The 22204-nt window shown below is 43.8% G+C and overlaps 1 protein-coding gene across 6 annotated transcripts in view; it reads right to left on the reverse strand.

The window, feature by feature from the left end:
• Znf385b (zinc finger protein 385B) overlaps window positions 1-22204 on the reverse strand; it is a 301336-nt gene that overhangs the window by 89759 nt on the left and 189373 nt on the right. For 5 of the 6 annotated variants that reach the window (XM_032903545.1, XM_032903544.1, XM_032903546.1 and 2 more), the window contains exon 2: window positions 7071-7213. In XM_032903545.1, the coding sequence (XP_032759436.1) occupies window positions 7071-7213 (143 nt within the window). Of the gene's footprint in view, window positions 1-7070; window positions 7214-7349; window positions 7498-22204 lie in introns of those variants that run through there. The other variant, XM_032903547.1, reaches the window with a different exon arrangement.

Here is a 22204-nt window from a genome sequence, read left to right on the forward strand (position 1 = left end):
GAGGAGCTATTTGTCACCTTAACCTCTGCTCAGCACAATGGATGTAACATCACACATACAGGAAATGGTTGAGTGGGCACCTCAACCAATGACTTAGATAAGGAAAGGAAACTGAGGCACCTTTTACAGAAGCATCCTTTACACACACACGTAGCATGGGGGCTTTAGTACAAGTTTCGAGGCTCCCGAGTGAGGCAAAGGACACAAGTAAAAATGGCATGTTGTGGTCTGAGGTGCAGGAACGTAAGTGTGCATGTGTGGTGTCACTGTGAAGTTATGTCATTCCCCAGTGAACACGTCTATGTGTTCTTTTTCCTCTGTCAAATTTTGTGGGGATGTCTTCTAGACATATGTTCTAGTCATATTGTACCTGTGGCTAACTATCTGTACAGAAGAAAAAAAAAACATTGCTAGCTTTTTATCACATTTTAAAAGTTTTCTTTTCCTTTTCTTCCAGATTTATTTCTAATTATGTGCATATCTCTGTGTGTGGGTATGTGCACGTGAGTGCAGGTGCCTGGAGCGGCCAGAAGAGGGCAGTGGAGTCCCTGAACCTGGAGTAACAGGCTTGTGAGCTGCCTGACGTTACTGTTGAGAAATGAACTCAGATTCTCTGCAAGAGCAGCAGACGCTCTCAAGCTATCCCTCCAGGTCTGCTATAAATGTATTTTTTTTTTTTTGTGATCATCTCAGAAGTTTTGTTGATCGATGTTCTAAACACCATAGTGGGCAACAATTTCTACCTCTTTCAAGTGATTCTGAGTAACTGCAGAAGACTTTATCTCAGTGTATCTTAATATCACACACCTCAAAGCTGGTGGTGGCTCAGGCTTTTAATCCCAGCTCTCCTGGAGTGGGAGTAGGGGGCAGAGGCAAGAGGATCTCTATGCGTTCAAGGCCAGCCTGGTCTATGGATGGAGTTCCAGAATAGCCAAGGCTAGGCAGAGAAACCTTGTCTTGAAAAACGTGTGTGTGTGTGTATGTGTGTGTGTGTGTGTGTGTGTGTGTGTGTGTAATGCATGAGATATGATATGTATGTGACTTATGACATAACATGAGATACATGATATCACATGATATATGTGATAGATGATATCTATGCGATATACTATACGTCACATTCTTCTTCAGAACATATATAAGAGGAAGACTCCTTAGTTTAAAGTTATGATCAAAAACATAATTTCAACCACATTTTTTAATTAGGCAGGGATAAGGCATAAGTGTAGTTAGACATACTAGCATCTATAAAATATTAAATATGTAATTTTTCAATGCTAGCAAGCACTGTTAAGAGTATAAAAATCAGACCCAAAGAGCATAAAGATTCACCTTGGGTTACATCAGCTGAAGCACTCCACCCTACAGGAACAAAAGAGCAATATGTACTTGGATGTAGAAATAAGGATGAATGTACTAGAAGCAGGTAAAAATTTGGGTGTCCCAGGTGATTTCAGGGTGTCTTACCATGACATCGCCTGAGTCACCAGCATAAACTAATAGCAAAGCAGAAGTGATTTTAATTTCTGATCTTTTCCTCAGCACCGGTTGACAAAAGCATCATTTCTATTCTAAGAAAGAGCACCTCGGAGTGCTTGTTGATACTTCCCGGCTATGAATGACTCAGACCGCCAGGGCATCTAGAATGAGAAGGTGACTTGCTAATGGCATTGGTGACCTCACAGCTTGTCATGCATGACTCAGACAATCACACAGTGGTTTGAGACTCTGAAATCATCTCTATTCTCTTCCGCACATTTGATCATGTGCGAGGAAAAATAATTTCAAGGTAAGTGGTGAGATCAGATTTCCCCCCCTAAAAAAAAAAATAAAGACCTCGAGCTTCTTGTAGTAAGGCAGCAGCTGTGCCTGTGGGTTCCTGGAGGAGGAGCAGACGTAGCTGGACCTGAGGAGAATTTCATATAAACAGGCTCATAAAACACCTGTCAATCCACAGGGACACTGAGGGATGGCTGCGGTCCCCAGGCACCTCTTGTCTACGGTTAGAGCTCTGGAGAGGCACGCACACACATCTGCTCCTATATGCAGAGTGCTGTTTCTTGGGTGAGGCTTTATCTACTGATACACATGCTCAAGTCAGCTGGGAACACGTCTAATCGGAGCTCGCGGCAAAATACCACAGGACTCCACGGGTGGACGACAGGACTTCATGTTCTCAGGCTCTTCGAGGTTGGAAGTCTCAGACTGGGTCTCAGATTTAGGACTATATATGACTGTGCACATGCACATACACAGGCAGCAGCCATTAGTGGAATAGGAGGCTATGGATTTGAAGGAGAGGAAGAGGATTTGGAAGAAGAGAAGGAAAGATGTATTTATAATCTTAATTAAAATATAAATTTTAATAAATTGGTAACAGGTTGAAATTGAGCAGGGGCAGGTTGGGGAGATGATTCGGTCTGTGATGTTAACCATGGACAAGCATGAGAACCGCAGCCAGCAGATGGGACGATGCAGGCAGAAGACTTGATAGAAAGGAAGCTGCTTCTGATGGACAAACACAGGGCACAGGGGCAGTGGCAGGAGTGAGCGCCAGCGTGTGCCCAGGCAGGAAAGCCTACCAGGTCTCGGCTATGAAGGTCAAAACCTTAAAAGGAATTGATGTTTGTGTTTTCAAGGTCTTGTGTTTATAAATGACACAGACCAGCCCTCTGTGCAGCCTAACCACTGAGGCTGGAAGCCAATCTTGCCAGGCTGTGGCCATCGGGGGCCCAAAACATCAGCCTCCTGACGGCCATTTAGTGTCCTTATCGTCTCCTCTCAGCTTTCCTGGATGGGGTCTTATGCTATTTGTTTATTCTTTTTTAAAAGACTTATTTACTTATTGTAATACACGTAAACATTTACCTACAGGTATGTGTATGTGACATATGCGTGCCCGGTGCCCTCTGAGGCCAGAGTAGTGAGCGCTCTTAAGCACTAAGCCATGGATCTTTCCGGTGCCCTGCTTACTCACTACATAAAGCATAGAGAGATTCTCTCAGTTGTGCAGTGTGAGGCAAGGCGACCTCTAAACGAATGCTGGAAAGTGTAGGTTCTGCACTGTGTAAATTCACCAGAGAACAAGGCACCTATTTTGTTTCAGAGCTGTGGTTCTCAGCCTGTAGGTCTGGACCCCTTTGGGGGTCAAACAACACTTTCACATCAGATATCCTGCTTATCAGACATTTACCTTAAGATCCATAACAGTTGCAAAATTACCGTAATGAAGTAGCAATGAAAACAATTTTAAGGTTGGGGGTGGGGTCGCAACATGAAGAGCTGTATTAAAGGGTTGCAACATTAGGAAGGTTAAGAACCTCTGTTTTTTAGACTACAACAGAATTAATTCATTTTGAATTCTTATTCATCGAGCAGTATTCTGCTCTTCTATAAAGAAAAGAGAAAACATTAAATGTTTGTTGTTTGTTTACAGAGGCATGGTCTTCTTACGGAGCCCTGGGTGGCCTGGAATTCCCTGTATAGATCAGGCGGGCTTTGGTCTCCCAGAGATCTGACCACCTCTGCATCCATAGTGCTGGGACTAAGGTGTGCACCACGACACCTGATCATGTCTTTTTAAAGGAATTCCTTTATTTTTATTTCCGTGTGTATGCATTCACGTGTGTGTGAAGGCCACAAGAAAGCAGCTGAACTGCAATTACAAACAGTTGTGTACCAATTCATACGGGTTCTGGGAACCAAACTTGGGTCCTCTGCAAGAGTGGATACTTCTCTTAACCACAGAGCCATCCCTCCAGCCTCCAAACACACGCATTTTAAACTAACTTGAAGAAGGTAACAAATCCTAGAGTTTTCAAAACATTTATCTTTGGTCTTGGTATAGCAATAGGATTGGTACTTTTCAGATAAAAGTTGATTAAGGTTTTAATCATTTATTACCACTTTTCGTGTTTATTAATAACGGCATTGGCTGTAAAGAAAGCGAAAGCACAGTTCACCAGGCTTCTCAGAGAAAGAGGAGACAATAACTTTTAAGATTTGCCAACGCCACTACAGCTGTTGGACGAAACATTCTGCTTCAGCAGAACTGGTTACAGACGTTTGTATTTCATACTGAAAAAGTCATTTCCCCTTTTACTTAATGATTCTGCAGGAAATCTTCTAGCATGTGTCCAGCAAAGACAGAGAAAGATTTCTGATTGGGCTTTGTTCCCAGTGAATGAGGTGGGAGGTGACACAGGCCTAAAGAGTCAAGGGCCTGAAGCGCCAGAACGAGTTTCACAGTGAGGAGATTGTAATTCCAGGCCAGGCTCCTCCTCTTCACAATAAGGGTGAAAACCACTGACTCACTCGACAATGTTGTGAGGCTTGATTACCTGAAGGCATGGAGATTATCACAAATACGTGATAATTTAGTACAATTATTAGTAGAGGTATAAAAACATTTCCCTAGGAAAGTGGCCAAAGATGTTCTCAAAATCTCCTAGAAAATTTCCTAAGTGAATTGGGTGCTGGGATGGAAAAAAAAGCAATTGGGAAAAGGACAGTCATTTAACCTGCAGCTCAGACAAACACACACGCGTGCGCACATACACACACACACACACACACAGACACACACACACAGATACATAGACACACAGAGACAGACAGACACACACACACAGAGACAGACACACATACAGACACAGACACACACACAGAGACAGACAACACATACAGACACAGACACACATACAGATATAGACACACATATAGATACAGAAGTGTATGTGTGTGTGTGTGTGTGTGTGTGTGTGTGTGTGTGTGTATCTGTGCATTTGAGAGAGGGCTCCACCATGGAGCCTTGGCTGATTTGAACTAAAGATCTTCCTTCCTTAGCTCCATTGGTCCTGCAAATGTTTGCACTACTGTGCTCAACAAGACAAGACAAAAGAAGTCCATTAGGACTGGTTTAATTTTTAATATAGCATTAGAAGGAACATGTCTTAGATTTAGTAAACTGAGCAAAATCAACATCTCTGGTAGGCTTTACTTTTATTATAGTATCTGTGGTAGTTGTTTTTTCACTGTGGTAATCAAGTAACATCTATATTTAAAAATTTAGAGCTTATTTTCTTCTAAGAAGTAAAAAAAGCTTTATAAGAAGAATATTCATTATTAATATAGTATATCATAAGATTGTTATGCACAATAAACAAGTATGATTTGTCAGTGCATCTGTGAGCCCTTTTGCAACATCAATAAGCCAGTGCAAACTTTAATTTTTATGTTAAAAGACTTTTTTTTAAAGTATTCACTTTATTTTTGTTTAATAGCCCTTAAAGAGAGACACAAGGCATGCAAGACATTTTGGAAGTTGATAATAGTGACCCACAGAACATCGCTGAGTATCTGAGCTTGCAAAAACCATCTGCAATCAGGTATCTGCTACATGTGCTGCTCTGAGGAGGAGCTGGGAGGGTGGATACCAGTCAGCTGTTGACAGCGCACTCCTAGTAAGGGAGTAGAGTGTAACCAGGGGCAGAGAATCGAGCTTTCATTTTGCCCAAAGTGCAAATGTTTTATTTGAAGCAGAACATGTTTGTAAGGCATCTATAAATTCCTGTGGGCAAATTTAACAAAAAATATTGTGTTACTTGGGCTAATAGTTATGTGTGAGACTTGCATTAAAAAGCAAAAACAAAGGTTCACATCCTTAAGAGCTCCGTCACTCGGGGTGCTTACCAACACCAGCTCCCTTGTGCTGACGACCACAGACACAAGAAGAGGGAAAGACAAGTGAAGGGCCCCCAAGGGTCCCGAGTACAGCATTGTGTCTGGAATGATTGCAGACTCTGTGGCAGACTGGACTCAAGCTCTCTGAGATGCCTGATACCTCACAGTGGGAGGCTCACTCTCTCACTTTGGCTGGATTCACCTGACCAAGGCAGGCTGGATTTATCTTACTTCTGTGTTCCTACGGACTAGAAACTATGCTTTCCTTTTCATGCTTTAAAACAAAACCCAAACCAAACAAAAAAAGCTCATTGGCCTTGGCTAGAAAATAGACCCAAAGAAACCAGAAACATTCAACCGTTTGCTTGCCAAGTCAAAGGCAGAGCCTTTACCAAGCTGTCTATGCTTCACCATTCAGCACTAGGCCCCAACAGAAGGCCTGTCAACAGATTTTATTTACAACCCTTGAGGAAAAACCCTCTTGCTGTTTTCACTTCTGCGGAAGATAAGTTTGCAAAGGAGGGACATTTGGCAGTGCCTCCAGAGCATACTGTCTGCTGCTGGTGATAACACGATTATTTGTTTTGATCATGGCAGCATCTACAATGGCCTTGTTCACGGACACCATACTGCTCCACAGAGTCTATTTATCTGGTGTGGATGGAATGCATGCGTCTCCTCAGCGTTCAACCTTTCTCCTGCCAGAAGTTTCCAACCTGCCCAGAACCCTGCCGTTCAAAGATGTCAGCTCTACTTGGCACGCCTATGAAACGTCTTTCATTCATCTGAAAGGAAGTCGGCTGACTAATGTGAGCACACGCGTCAGTGTGGGCTAGTATTCATTGTGTGTGTATAACAGGGACTAGCTACACACTGTACAGATAACTAAAACGTGGGTGTAAAATTAGTATCTTTCCTCTTGGTCAGAGTTAGATTCGGTAACTCACAAGAGCCGATCCCCCCCCGCCCCCAAATAAAAACTCTGTTTATATGGAAGTCATACTTTATTTAAAACATCTCCCAAATAAAAAGGCACCGAGAGAGATAAACCTCGCAGTTGCTGCTTTTCCTTCATAATAAAAATTGGAAAAATCAGTGTGGCTAGACGTCTCTCAATGTGTTCTTGAGCACCTCAGGAACGAGAGATGCAAAGCCGCTGCAGAGTTTGTCAAAAGTGGACACTGTGCCGGGCGAATGTCATCCGTGGTGAGATTAGTGAAGTGTACCTGCAGCTCCTTTGGTCCGAGTTCCCTGACTGAGGCAGTTTCCCCAGTACAGCTGAGTGGCAGAACCTAAACCACACCCCTTGGAAACAGACTCCGCCCACGGCCTATCTGAAAGAAACGAGATTTCGGAGACCCACGGGAAATGTGAATGCATTTACTCACTGTGTTAAAGTTCGGAAAGAGCCCAACGGCGGAGCTACTGTCCACTGGAAAAGACATAAACGGTTTGATGTCCAGCGAAGGCTGCATCATCAGGGTGGGTGTGCGCATGAGAGCAGGAAGGGTAGTGGTGTGGCATGCGCTGCCTGCCAAGAACAAAGGAGAACACATTCAATCTCTCACATCCATTTCCCTCTCAAGCTCCCAGTGCCAGCGCAAGGCTGCTGAGCTGTGACCTGCAAAGGCAAGAGTCGCAGATGCAAGCACCCGGCAAATACAGACCAAAGGATCTCCTCACGGGCTGAGACCCATGCAGAAAAGGTGCAGAAGCCAAGGGTTTCTCAGGGTCAGGTGACACACTGTCCCCAGGTTCCACCCGCAGGCGCGGCATAATGGGAATGCCTGGGCGTCCAACCCTCCTGGCACCTTTGAGAACCCATGAAACCATAAACTGCTGGAGAATGAAGGAGGGGCCTCTCATGATCCTCTCTGCTATTGGGAGTTAAGTGGTCAGCAGCCTGTTTTACGCAAACCAGAGATAATTATCAGGGTTTTTGTGAGGAAGGAAACTTGGATTTTGGCAGTTACTGGCTACAGTTGTGACTCAATTTGTCCTCTTAAAAAATGACCACGAAGTTGTTCTTACTCTCGGGGGGGGGGGGACAGGAAGTCTAGACACGGGATGGCTAGGGAACACAAGACAGCAGGTGATAGTTTGACTGCAGATGGGGAGTCAGGGACAGGAACTCAACATGTCTTCGTTTTTACGCCTAACAACCTTGTGTTCTTTGGGACCTGTCCCCTGAATAGTTATATTAGCCGTTCTCTCCCCCTTGGTATCTGGTTTAATGCAGGCCTTGGTGATTCAGAACGATGTTGGCATTCTCCCTGATCATCACCAGTCACATGGTACAGATACATTTGCCGGCCTCGTTGGCTCTCTGGGAGGCAGGCTCAGGCATGCTTTGTGTGAGAGCCTTTACACTTCTGTAGATGTGTATGCTCCTGTGAACTCATGCATGTACAGACCAGAGGCCAGCATCAAATGTCATTCCTCTGGAACCCGCTGCCTTGTTTTCTGAGTCGGCATGTTTCACTGGAGCATGGAGATCTGGTAGGCTTGGGAATCAGTAGTCAAGGATCCTGCTGCCTCTGCCTCCCCTGAGCTGAGATTGCAAAAGTAATCTCCCACAGTGTGCCACCATGGCTACTTCATGTGGGTGCTGGGGGTCAAACTCAAGGCCTCACCAGTGTATGACACGCACTTTATCAAGCTACCTACATAGTCCCAAGTATGTATGCATGCATGCATGTATGTATGTATGTATGTGTGCATTCTAATCACATATCAGATAACTCACCCACTTAAACTATAAATTCGATAGCTTCTTGGCATGTTCACAGAGTGGTAAATGGGCATCACCTTCACATTCAGAACACTTTCATGACTTAAACTCTACAGGTAGCAGCAGCAACCCTTTCCCATTTCATCCAACATTTCTAGCGCCTGACAACCAATAATCAGTTTTCTTTATGTACAGATTTCTCTGTCACTTAAATAAAACCATACCGCATGTCTTCTGTGACTGCCCATTTGTTTGAGATTAATGCTTTCGTCAGAGTATGGTGCCTTTTCCAGGCACGATGATACAGTAGAATATCACTGGCACGGTCAGGTCGGGGGCACTTGGATCTGTGTCACTTTGCGGGTATCCTTAAGAGGGCGAGACTTCCACAACGCCAGCCGCAGCGCATGGGGCACAATAATTTAATTGCCTAGAATCCCTCCCTTGCTTCAAGGAGAAGTGAGTAGTGTGGGAAAATGCCCTCACTATTAAATCTATTAAACGCCAGTGGTATACCCATGCCAGGCCAAACCGGAATGGCCTTTAAGTGTCCCCAAATCACTGAAGTTTCAGCCTCCAGCATACCTAGCTCTTGTGATGAGTTAAAAAAAAAACAAACCACCAAACCAACCAACCAACCAACCACCCCCAAACAAAACAAAACAAAACAAAACAAAACAAAACAAAACACAACAACAAAACTAACAATAAAAAAACTGGTGGCATGTTACCAGTCAGTTGTGGATAGTATTGGCAATCCTGTTGATTGTGTGTGTGTGTTCATATGTGTATGTGTGTGTGTGTTCATACATATGTGTGTTCATATATATGTGTGTGTATGTGTTCATACATGTGTGTTCATATACATATATATGTGTGTATATGTGTGTGTTCATACATATGTGTGTGTTCATATATATATGTATATGTGTGTATGTGTGAGTATGTGTATATATATATGGAGAGAGAGAGAGAGAGAAGGGCATCAGAAAATACAGATGATGACTCAGTGGAGAAAATCAGCTGAGAGTATATAAGGAACAGTGTCTTGTCTTGTCCGCCTTTCCTTCCTTCCTTCCTTCCTTCCTTCCTTCCTTCCTTCTTCCTTTCTTCTTCTGATGCTCAAGAATCTGTTTTGGCCTGGCATGCATACACCACTGGCATTTAATTACACATTACTCTCCTAATCAGGTAATGCTACTTCTATTGCTAACTTCAAGCTTGGAGATCCTAGATGATGTATTACTTAATTGCATCAAATGTCACAGAGGTGTGTCTGAAAGGACTTATTTTAAAATCCTAGCAAAATTGAAAGTTAGAGAAAATGGCCTTTAGCAATTTATCATCGTGATGATTATTAGAATTCTAAGTCTGAAGGGTAATAAGTAGGTGGAATCGATCTAAGCCTACTGAGCACACACAACTGTCCTGTGGCGGTTGGTCTCTGCAAGGGAGTTCCATCCATGAGGCCTCAATGGTGGCTATGATAAAAACAGTTTGTAATAGAGGCCCCCAGGGCCTGTAAGTCACTCTGTACTAACAAACTCAGATCAACTAGAATGCAGTTGGGAAACTAACTCACAGACAGATTGCCCCATCAGTGAAGGTCAGAATGCTCACAACCCTCTTCCCCAATCACATCTCTATGCTAATAGACAGGCTGGAGAACTACTTAGCCTCCACCGTTCATTAGCATAAAAACTTAGCAGCTGTTTACCATTTCATTAGCATTTTAACGACATACAATTTTGCCGTGTTAAACACAGATTGTTTTAAAGTGCTGATGGATCTTCCGAATAGGCCAGACAGCAACCATACCCTCACCTTACTCTCACTGCTTCAGGTCTTTTAAGACTGCTTCACCAGGACAGAATGCTTCCAAAGACTTTGCAGATAGAAATAAACGACAGAGCACAGAGCACCCACCCCCCCGCCCCTTTCTAGTCACGAGTTATTTCACACTTTGATCCTCTGTCATTTTATTCTAGATTTTGCTACTGCTGCCGCAGGCAGGCCTTTCTTGTCACCTCTGGGGACCTGAAAGTCGGTGAGTGTTGTGAGAAGAAATTTGGCTAGAATGCCTTGCACCCTGCAAGAAAATGTCCCGCTTTTCTAAAAGTCAAAGACTTGCTGAGATTAAAAAAGAAGAAAGGAAAAAGAGAGAGAAAGAAGAGAAAAATGGTTAACACTTCAGTAATGAGCGTTTTCATGCAAAAGTGCCCCCTTGGGGGCTGAGGGCAAAGGGGCTCATTAAATAAAGTGCAGTTTATTAAGATTAAAAAGTGTGCTTAAGCTTAGACCTAAGTGTAGGTATGAAGACAGGCAGCTACAAAAGGACACTGGCGGCTCACACCTTGGGCAAGGTGGGCGTGGCCGGCTGTGAAGAGTGTCTTTGGCTTTTCTGCAGTCATTCAGCAATCCGTATGACTCTAAATGTGTGTGCATGGGTGAATCTGGTGAATGTGAGCTTGAGGTCGGCTGTAGACAGAGGCCAGAGGAAGAAGCCAGGTACCCTGTTCCATCACTATTTGAGGTAGCAGCTCAAATTGAACCTGAAGCTACCTACGCCGGGCAGTCAGGGATCTCTGGCCATCCTCCTGTCTCTGCCTGGCCACCTCACAGCTTCCAACACTAGGGTTACAGGTGTTCTGTGCTCTGCAAACTTTTCAGTGGGCGTTGGCATCCGAGCTCAGCAACACTCATATCCAGTGAGCTATCTCTCCAACATTGGCAGGCTTTTGTTGTTTTTGTTGTTGATATTTTAATCTCTGGTAGCTTTTGTCAACTTGCCACAAACCAGAGTTACCTCAGAAGTGGGAACCTTAACTGAGGGATCGCCTCCTTCAAATTGGGATGTATTGTATCTGTAGGGCTCTTTTCTTGATTAATGATTGATGTGGGAGGCCTGGCCCACTGTGACTAGTGCAATCTCTAGGTGGGCAGTCCAAGGAAGAGCAAGCCAGGGCAGTGAGTCAGTAATCAGGGTTCCTCTATGGTCTCTGCTACACAGTTCCTGCCTCTATTACCTTGATGGTGGCCTGTAACCTGTGAGATAAAATAAGCCCCTTCGTCCTCCAGTTGATTTGGTCAGAAAATGCACAGATCTTCTCACAGCAATAAAGGGACACTAATCTTATTAGGCCAATGTGTAAAGCACTGAGTTTCATCATAAGTTTCATATAAATGAATGAAGTCAAAATAGGGTTTCACTTTATTTGATGAGACTTTTTATATCATGTATATTTATCAAACTTCCTATTAAAACCACACACGCGCATATACACACATACTTACACATCTACTTCTCTGGTTCTGGTGAATTCTTTTTCTGGGGTGGGCAGACATTTCCTTAGAGAAGAAAATGTAAAGGGGGAAGAGGTATGGGGGGGTAGAGGAAGTTGGGAGGGAAGAAAAGGGAGGAGCAAGAGCTGGCTTCCTGCTTAAGGTCAGGGAGGAGAGACAAGGTCAGAGTCCTAATCCCATGTGTCTAAGGCCACCCAGTTGGTGTTGTTAATTTACCATGCTCAGCACAGCAAGGTACCCTACTTTGGTGGTACAGTTTATTAACTCAGCAAGGCAAGGACCCTACTTTGGGGGCACAGTTACAGTTTTCTGAGCCTTGACAAATAGAAGTTATATTTATCTATCCTATGAAGCCAGTAATACGCGAAAGACTCACCACTGTGATCATAAAAAAAAATCCTATTATTTCAGCCAACTGCCTCTGTAACATAATAGGTACCTTATCATGTCAATGGATTATGTCATAATCCATCACAATGAAAGCTCATTTGAGGGCCAAGTGACACTTGGAATTATTGCCTTCGTCTCTGACCTTTAGAAATGTGATCTTGAAGGCCCTTTTAGGTTATAATCCCAAGGCTTCCTGGTGCCTCATCCTTGTGCCATAACAGAAGCAAACAAAGCATCTGACGCTGAGAAACGAGAGCTGGACGGCCCACACGAGAGCCGGGCAGTCCACACGAGAGCCGGACAGCCCACATGAGGGCCGGACAGCCCACACGAGGAAGCCTTTACAGAGAGGAGGAGTCTGTTCCCCACCATGCAGGGCCGTGGCCTCACGCCATTGCCGGGTACGTCCCTTCAGCAAGGACTGAAATAGAAGACTTAACATGCCACAGATGCCAAATACGGACCTCCTAAAGGTTTCTCTAAAGAAATTAAAGAGTGGCATTTCATTCTTTTACATTGCTTTCCCAGTATTATGTATGGCCCCTCGCTTCGTAGGTCTTTGCCTCTGACCAGCATCAACCAATAACCAAGCATTTCCTGTTGTGTCAGGAAAACGTAAAAGACTAAGAGGTCTACTGAGCAAGCCTAAGCACTAGGAGGTAGCGACAGGAATAAAGGGTGAGCCTGACAAAGCTTTGCTTCCAAGACAGACACAGAATAATAGCACTGCACTATGGACCAAGTATACTACCCATGGCACAGATATTAATATGCACATTGGTATATAGAGATGGGTGTCAATGCATATCCATACCCACACATATACTTATATACTCATTTGATGCTTACAGCGTCCCACTCAAAAACAAGATATTATTAGCCCGAATTCTGAGACAGGAAACTGAGGCACAGAGTGACTACAACTTTATACAGTTGATACGTGCAGGTGCGAGAATTCAAACCTAGGCAGGTTGAGGTCTGGTTGCTAGTTTTTACTGCCAGATTATTGCCGAAGACGTTTTCACTACCTAGGCGCATTCTCTGTCTGTAGAGGAGAAGAGTTTGAATTTAAACCAATAGATCTAAAATGTTAAATGTGCAAACAAAAATTCCTCGCTGCTGGGGATTAGCTAAAACTCTTGACATTGACCTAAGTGTCTGATACTCAGATAACTAAATGGTATATGATTTTTTTAAAGTTCTTTGAGACCTAGTCCTAGAATATTTTGATTTAAAAATAATCTTCCTCCATAGAGTCAAATTATTTCATTCAATCAATAGTTATAAGGGACCAGCAAGGAAAGGTATTGATGTGCTTATAAACTGTGTCAGGATTTATTTTACTTTTAAGAGAGAAGCTACTAATAACAAATACAAGAATTACTGAGTTTCTACTCCATGCAAGGTACCATGCAGGTGATCTGTACCCCTTGTTTTATTAATAGAACCCCATAAAGTTTTTATTGCTGTCTCCATTTTACAGAAGAGAATGATGAAATTTAGAGCAATTAGGATCACTTAGTAGGTGCTGTAGCATGTGTGGTTTTTTTTAATTGGTATGGTCCCTATAGACTCGTGTGCTTAAACCTTTGACTCATAGGATATGGTACTATTAGGAGGTATGGCCTTGCCAGAGGAAGTGTGTTATTCTGGGGGTGGGCTTTATGGACTCTTAGGCTCAAGCTATGCCCAGCGTTGCACACAATCTTTTTTCTGCTGCCTTTGGACCAACTCTCGGCTCTCTGCAGCACTTGTACCTCACCAGCACCATGTCTGCCTGCATGCAACCATGTTCCCCACCATGATGATAACAGACTAATCCTCTGAAGTGACAGCCAGCCGCAGTTGAATGTTTTCCTTTATGAGAGTTGCCATGGTCATGGTGTCTCTTCACAGCAAGAAAATCCCTAACTAAGGCAGACTAGATCCAAACTCATGCTCCTGACTTGAAAACCTAGACCATTACTATATAGAGCAGGAATCACAAAAGTTAACTGTGAAAAGGTTATGCCATAGGGAGTGGGGAGGCAGTTCCAATGGAAGAGCACTTGCTTGCCATGAGGGAACAAAGCCTTGGAATTTTTCTTTGGAATCGTGTGTGTGTGTATGTGTGTGTATCTCACATATACATACACACACACACACACACACACACATACACACACACATAGATATAGTATAGATGGTATACATTTTGGTCCCTTATCTTTAGAAAGAGAATTAAAACCTAAAACAAGAAAAATGAAAAGCCCAAATGGACATTTCACAAAAGTAGTTATTAAAATGGCCAATAATTCTACAAAAGGAGGTTCACCCTGCTGTGGGGATGAGAAAGTTATAACTAGGAGATGCTACTATGTAGCATTGAGATTAACATCTACGATGAAGGAAGAGTCTAAGCATTGACCAAGAAGCTAGAACCCAACAATGAAACGTAAATTGTTACAACTACTTGGAAAAAGGTATTTGACAATATTCCTGTCAGCTTAGTACAGAGCATCCCCTGTGACTCAGCTGTTCTGCTTCCAGACAGATGCTGGATGGAAGTAGTATGTATTACAGAATAATCCTAGCAACAGAAGTCCCGACTGGAAAAGAGTCGATCAACACATCAGCTACAGAAGGAATAAAACAATTTGGAGATCTTATAGAACAAAACAGTCACAACAATGGGCTCTGGCAGTGAGAACGAACGGTACCAAATTATACATACATTAATGAATAATACATTTCTTGAGAAAAACAAAGTTGAGGAAAAGAACTGCGAGAGTAGGTGCAGATGATAAAACTGTGACAGGCTATGCTGCTGGGATTATGGCTGTCTCTAAAGAGAGAATGGAAAGCCGTGGAGGGTAGAGTGACTGGAGGACAGCATGAGAGCATGTCCTAGGGCCCTTTCCCTCATCTGAGGGCCAGGTACATTGCTGTGCTGTTTTTCACCTTCCTCAACATCGAGAAGATGCTTCTCTGGAAGTCCTGTGTGCCAACCCACTAAACCAGTGGGGCTTCCAGGGTTCCTTTCTGTATATGTTAATAGCTGTTTCTAGAAACAGGATCAGTGCTGTTAAGAAAACATTTCCACAAATAAGAAAAGAAAAAATCCTTGGGTCTGGAGAGATAGTTTGGTGACTGAGAGAGTACTGGCTACCCTTCCACAGGACCGGGGTTCAGTTCCCAGCACCCACATGGTAGCTCACAACAGTCTGTAACTCCAGTTCTAGGGGATCTGACATTTTCATGCCAATGCACATAAAACATGATTAAGTAAATTACTAATAAAAGAAAAAGAAAAATCGCTCCAATTAAAAGGGTGTTTGCAAATGCTGTCGTGTTATTACAGTGTGTTTGGTGAGATTTGAGTTCTTTTCTCCATGGTCTGCTTGACTGTGCTCTACGTGATCTGTCAGTTAATGGTCATCCCATGGTGTTAGCATTACTTCGCATTAGGAAAGAGAGGACTGATGCCCAATCATGTGTAAGGAGTGAGTGGGTATCTAGAAGTCTAAGGCTATATGATTTAAAACAGATTATTTTATTTAATATGTGGGAGTATTTTGCTTGCACGTATGTAAACATATGTACCATATATGTGCCTTGTGCCCAGGGGCTGTAGGACATAAGAAGACATCAGATTCCTTGGAGCTGGAGTTGAAGACACGTGTGAGCTTCCACACAGGTGTTGGGGATTGAACCCAGATCCTCTTAGGCACGGAGCTCCCTCTTCAGCACTCTGCGTCTATGTAGTTTTAACTGTTGGCATCTGGGCCTGGGAGCAGCTAAGGTTCCATGTGCCCTCAGCTTGCAGACATTCCTCAGCATCTGCCATTGCAGGAGCCTGGGGCAATGCTGTATTTACAAAGGAAGCCCTGGAAGCCCCAGGCTCTGTCTGGTGTGCAAGCACTAAGAGGTTCTGCGTGAGAGAGCAGCAGTGGGGCTGTGATGGATGGGAAGCCATGATGTCCTTCAGTTTACCAGGAATGCACAGCTTTCATACAGAATGATGAATTCATCAGGAAGATGGTTTTGCTCATGCTGTGGCAGCAGAGTACACACAGCCAGGTAGCGATTGATTTCTCTCTGACTATCTGGCCCACATACTGAATTTCTTACATTTAAATGCCGAAAGAATGAGATTTAGTTACTATGGAGTGCACATTGTGGTTTAGGTGAACGGGACAGGCTCTGCAGCAGTTGGGAATCTTTTGAGAAAGATAGGAGCATTTCGCCATTTAAGTTTACACGGGCAAAACTGAATAGGAAACATCTCAGCTTTACCATAGCTCCTCTACTTGCTCCCCGATAGGATGGAGAACGGTTGTACAAGATGGGAGACTAAAGATGGGGAATCACGGGCTTCTAGCAGATGCCTTCTCCAGCCTTGAAAGCGGTGTTTTAACACACCTGACTTATCAAAAGGGAATGCCATGTGCTGGTTCCTGAATTACCAAGTGTTTGGAGAAGCCAGAATGATCTCCAGACATGGATTTACTAAAACTGTCTGAGGACAGGAGAGGTCACAGGAGCCTGGTGACTTTTTTGGCTTAAAGACTCAGGGAGATGGTCCTAAACTTTGTCTGCCCAGTGACTCCTAGCCTTGGCATTTAGACTTCCAGGCGGTCTAACAGTTTTAAGCTGTTTAGATGAACACAGCAATGGCTTTTGCTGTCCCCACATAGCATATTAGAAAGCTAACTGGACCCTAGATCTATCTATGGTTTATTTTAGGCAGTGTCCTAAACAGACCTTCCTGGGAAAAACAGCTGCGTCTCCCAAGTGATGGACTATTCCTAGAGAAGTTCTACCTCATATAATGTCAGAGGTAGATATAGTTTAGATTTATACAGTTTAGACTTGAGTAAAGGAAGACCTCGCCATGGCACCTGACAGACGAGCATAGTCTGAGTCCATAGTCCGGTGTCACCACTTGAATATTTAGGTTGGTACCACTTAAGCTGTCTATGAACTACAGGTTTATTATTGTAATTATTATTATCTTCCTTCTTGGGGAATTAGAGAAGGGTCGAGATAAGGTCTCTTCCAGCCCAGACTGGCCCTGAGTGTCTGAACTCACTGTGCTGCTGAGGAGATCGTTGACCTATTCTTGCCTCTGACCCTCGAGAAGCGAGGTTACAGATATGCACCGCCCCAGAGTGCAGCCTTGCCTCAGTCATCTAAGTTCATATTGGTCTGTTTTGCTTTCCAACTTTGAATTTCAAAGGAAAAAATTTTTTCTCTTTTTTCAAGAAGATTTTAATGTCAATTTGTGTGTGTGACTATGAATAATGGAAGAGAAAACTGATAAAAGAAAAAGTGTTGGGGCCAAGGACTGCCATTTCTCCCCAGTTTAGAGATTAGCAGGAGATTGATTGCAACACCTCATTTTGATTAAGTCTTTTAATTTCTCCAATGGGAAAAGGAGACAACAGCAGAGTTCATTAAAACCGGGCTTTTTAACCACATGGCTTGGATCAATATAACAAATGCCAACAGCACTGTGGTAGGGGACACTCACACTTGGGTTGGTTGGTGGGTTTATATAGAAGCACTACCTGAACTGCAGTGAACTCAACCGTCTGAAAAGACACCTTTCCCCAAGCAATGGCAAAAGGCCTGCTGCTGGAGCAGATCAAAGCAGCAGGCCCTTCTGGCCTCTGGCTCTTTTTGGGCCAACCTTGCACAAAGGGCCAGCAGGAAAGGGGCTGGATACTGGCGCTCAGGAGGCCAGTGCACCAGCTGCTGCTGTAAATTCTAGCTCCAGGACACAAAATGTTTCACGCCCTGGTGAGAAAGATTTTCGGTTTCTGCATTCAATATCTAGACTATTTACATTTAAGAACTTAAAAGGGGGTAGGTGGGGGAGGAGGAATTGTGGTATACAGTAAATAATAACCTTAAAAACATACCCCCACCCCTACCCCAGCTTGCTCAATTTCAGGAAACACAGTATTTGCTCTGCCTGAGCCTTCCAGTCCTACCTTGGTAGAGAGGAAAGGGTTTCCTGGATTTAAATATTAACCAAAGCTTCAACTCTATTAAAAAAAAAAATTGTTGCTGTTCCTCTCACCCACGCAAAGCAATAGATTCCCAGAGAGTACAGCTTGGGAATAATAGAAATGGCAGAAACCACTGTGGCCCCTTGTGCATGTGCCTTTCCACGGCCATCATAATAATAGCTACGAGGCATTCAGGAAAACTGCCCGTGGACTGTTAACAATCATGGCAGCCATCATCAAAGGGGATGTTCCTGGCCCTCTCTAACATGAATGAAGCCGTTCTCTCCTGGAAGCAGAGATGACTCCTAGGTGACATCCAGGAACACAAGGAGCAGGAGGACCATTGCTATATCCCCAGGGTCGCCTGCTATCTGAGTGTGTAACCCACTATACAGGGGATGGGGTGAAATTAGGGTGTGGGAGAGGGCAGGAAGGATGGTAGCTAGCTGAGTGTGCCTTAGATCTGCAAAAGGGTACAGGATGAGCACCATTTCCTCCTCTAGAATTTCCCAGTTTTATCTTCTAGAATGCCCACCCCATGATCTTTTCCTTGTGTAGAAAAAAAAAAAAAAAACAGAACAAACAAAAAAAAATCACCTGGTAAGGAGGCCTCCAAGCACAGGAGTTATGAACCAGAGTACTGGCCTATCAACCTCACCGAGACAAACAGACAGAGAGCATCCTGTAGCCCCTGGGGTGCAGAATACCCCACAGGATAGCTTTAGTGGGTGTTTAGCAGACTGGCCAATGCCTGGCTTGACTTCTTGGAACTCAGCCACCTCTGACATCCTAGCAATTGATTCCACTTGTTTTAGTCAAGCAGCAGTTCCTGGGCCCAGAGTGATATGCAAAACAGCATCAGATAAGTCCCTGCATGAATGCCCCAGGACAGTCTGCACTGGGAGTGATTCAGCAGAGACGAAAGCCCTGCCCTGGGCCTTGTGTTTACTCTTGTACATACAGGCTTTGTTCTAGTTGGTCTTGTATGGGATTTTTTCTTCTTCCTGTGTGTGTTCATGTATGTGCAGATACTTGTGTGTGAGCACGTTTGTATGTGTTGGTACACGTGCGTGTGCGAAGTCCAGAGGACAACCTGGAATGTGGTTCCAAGGCATCACTGCTTATTTTTGCATTTCCTTGATTTCTTTTTTTTTTTTTTTTTTTTTAACATTTTTAAAGACAGGTTCTCTTATTGACTGGGACTCACCAACTAAGTTAGGCTGTCTCTGCCTCCCCAACCCTGGGGTTACAAGTGCAAGCCACCACACCTGACATTTTTTCAGTGGATTCTGAACTCAGGCTGTCCTGACAGGGCAACTTTACTAACTAGGCTCCCAAGTCCTTCCGTCCGTCTGTCTGTCTGTCCATCCTCCCTTCCCTTCTAATTAAAGAACATGTTTATCAACGTCATTGCAGTTTGTACAACTTGACTTTGGTGTTTTCTCTATCTTGCTGTTCTGCTCCATGCAGTATAAGGTTTGTTTTTTTTTTTTTTTAACATTATATAAATAGTGTATATTATGCCCAGCATCGTAAGGTGTCTACTGAAGGTAAGCAGTTTAACACCATCCTACAATTACCTTTGTGCGTGGTGAAGGCACCTGTAATCTATTCCCAGGAAATCTCTAGTACGCCAAACGATATCATTAAGTAGAATCACCTGGTGCTGTCTGTGGGCTCACTAGGTTTATCCTTCCTCTGTAAGTGCAGGTCTGTACCACTGGCCCACACTGCCCTTTGCCCTCTGTGCTCCCCCTCCTTTGGTAAGTTCCTTGTTATTCTGTTTTTATGCTTTCGAAACCTGTTAATGATTGAACATAAAAGATGTGTGATTTTCGCCTCTCTGACCGGCTTATCTACTTACTTCATACTAACTCTCATCCATATTCCTGCGAACGATGTGATTTTTTTTTTTTTTTAAAGCTAGATACTATTCCTTACGTGGAATATCTTTTTTGACCTCCCGAGTGCTTCTCCCTGGCTCACTCAGTAAACTCATTTTCTGGGTTGGGTACTACCCTCTCTCTGTGTGCTTGCTTCCCGTGGAATTGCTTACCCCTGTGCAACACTTAGCTCATCAGAAAACTGTGGGGAGGGATGGGCACAATGGGCTTAACGAGGAATCCCACAAACGTGAAGAATTTTATCAAAGTACTCATTCCTCTTCTTTTCAATGACTTATGGCATAATGCGGCCAAGGATCGGAATGTTTCCTTTCAGATCGCATCTATTTCAACTCTTGGTTTCTTCTGGACTTCACAGAGCTTTGTAAGCAACTGCTGCTTTATAAGGCACCAAAGTAATGAGAAAGGAAACCATAAAAATGGACCTGATGCTTACTGAATATACTTTGATGAAGCATATTCCAGGGAAAGTTCCAAAGTTGCACAACCCCTACGCATTTTCAAACTCGGGTTGATCTGTCTCCTCCTAACAGCCCAGATCTCAGTCTCTTTCTTCCTGACTCCCAGTCTTTCTGTCTTTCCTGCCTCTCATCTCTCCCTCTGTTTTGTCTTATCGTCTCTTTGTCTCTCCCTCACCATAACACTACTAGGAACGGGAAAGCACTCATAAAATCTTGCCTTGGCCTCCTTTGCAGCTTGGCTGTGTTAATTCTGTTTTAGTTCCTTGTGCTGTTCCATTTTAAGTTAAGAGATTGCAAGCCAGCCGACATGGTCAAGACAACAATTCTACTAGGCCAGACATCTGTGGTGATGTCACACGTGGTTGTGTTGGCTGCAACACCTGAGGACTGATATCCTATGTGCTTCCACTGTGGCATCTGCAGAACACTGTGAGAGAGGGGGACACGCTAGGAACTTAGATGCATCTTGGATATTGAGTGTGTATTTTTATAGAAACTCCTCATTGTGTCCTGGGTGATCCAAGCACTAACTGCTTTTCTCCTTAGGGCTCATGGTCCTACTGCACGGACTAAGTAGACTTCTGACATAGATACTTAATAAGATGTCTTCTAGAGCCCTGGATGGCTTATGGTTATTCCATGCCTTTCTGAAGCTATATCTTGAATTGATAAACACGAGTAAACAATTTCATTAAAACAAACAAACAAATGGGTGGTGCCTTGTTGGGGGGTGGCTTAATTTGTCAACTGCTTGCTGTGTAAGAGTGAGGACGGAAGGATGCTAGTTTGGATCCCTGGAACTCCTTGGGCTGATAGTGTTGTTCAATCAGTGTGCTCCAGGTTCCACAGAAGAGTTTATGACAAAATGTAAATGACAGACCTCTGGTCTCCACGTGCATGCACACATGTGTACACAAACACATACACATCACATGCACACGTAGCGAACGACAGTAAAAAGAAAAGAAAGGCATAATACCAAGTGGTAAGAGCAGCAGACTAGACCCCAAGTCTTTCTCGGATCAGGTGCTGCCCTACTGTGATGACAACATGGAGCTGCCCAGCCTAAGAGATCACACGTCACAGAGCCTCAAGGACCCTGGGAAAATTAATGAGCTCTGGCTTTAATACGCTTTAACATGCTAGTTTTTGTTGCAAGGGTTCACCAAACCCTCACTGTTTACCCCTCTGAGCCACCAGTGAGGCAGAATACAAGAACTTGATGCTGTTTCGATGTTTTCCAAACCACCTAAAAGTCCCACTGGGGCTGGTGGTGAGATAAAAACATCATCCTGCCACTAAGGATTCCCAGGTCCCTTCCTAACGGTGACATTTATTCATGTTTTACAATCAGCAATATTGAAAGAAAAAGAGGGAAATGGTAAGAAAAAGCGGTAACTTTCAGGTAGGAGTGAGGATGTCACAAATACCTATTTTACACACAAAAGTCCCCCCCCCCCGAGCATACACTGCTCCCTCTGGAGGAGCAATGCTTACCTACCAGCTGTCCCAAGAGAGTTCTACGCCAAAGAGATGGAACAAACAGGAAACCTTGAGTTTGACTTAAACTGGATGGACCGGACTGCTACAGCCCAAAATGTGCCTGTCATCAAACTCATGTGACAGGAGCTCAGATCACCCGTGTCACTCCATTTCACTGCAGGCGACCAGTCACTATTTTGTCAGCATAAATGTGGACTCAGCCTCAGCTCAAAGAAAGACAAGAGAAAAGAGGAGAGG

The sequence above is a fragment of the Rattus rattus genome, chromosome 5 (genome assembly GCF_011064425.1).
Source record: "Rattus rattus isolate New Zealand chromosome 5, Rrattus_CSIRO_v1, whole genome shotgun sequence".
In the NCBI taxonomy this organism is placed as follows: domain Eukaryota; kingdom Metazoa; phylum Chordata; class Mammalia; order Rodentia; family Muridae; genus Rattus; species Rattus rattus.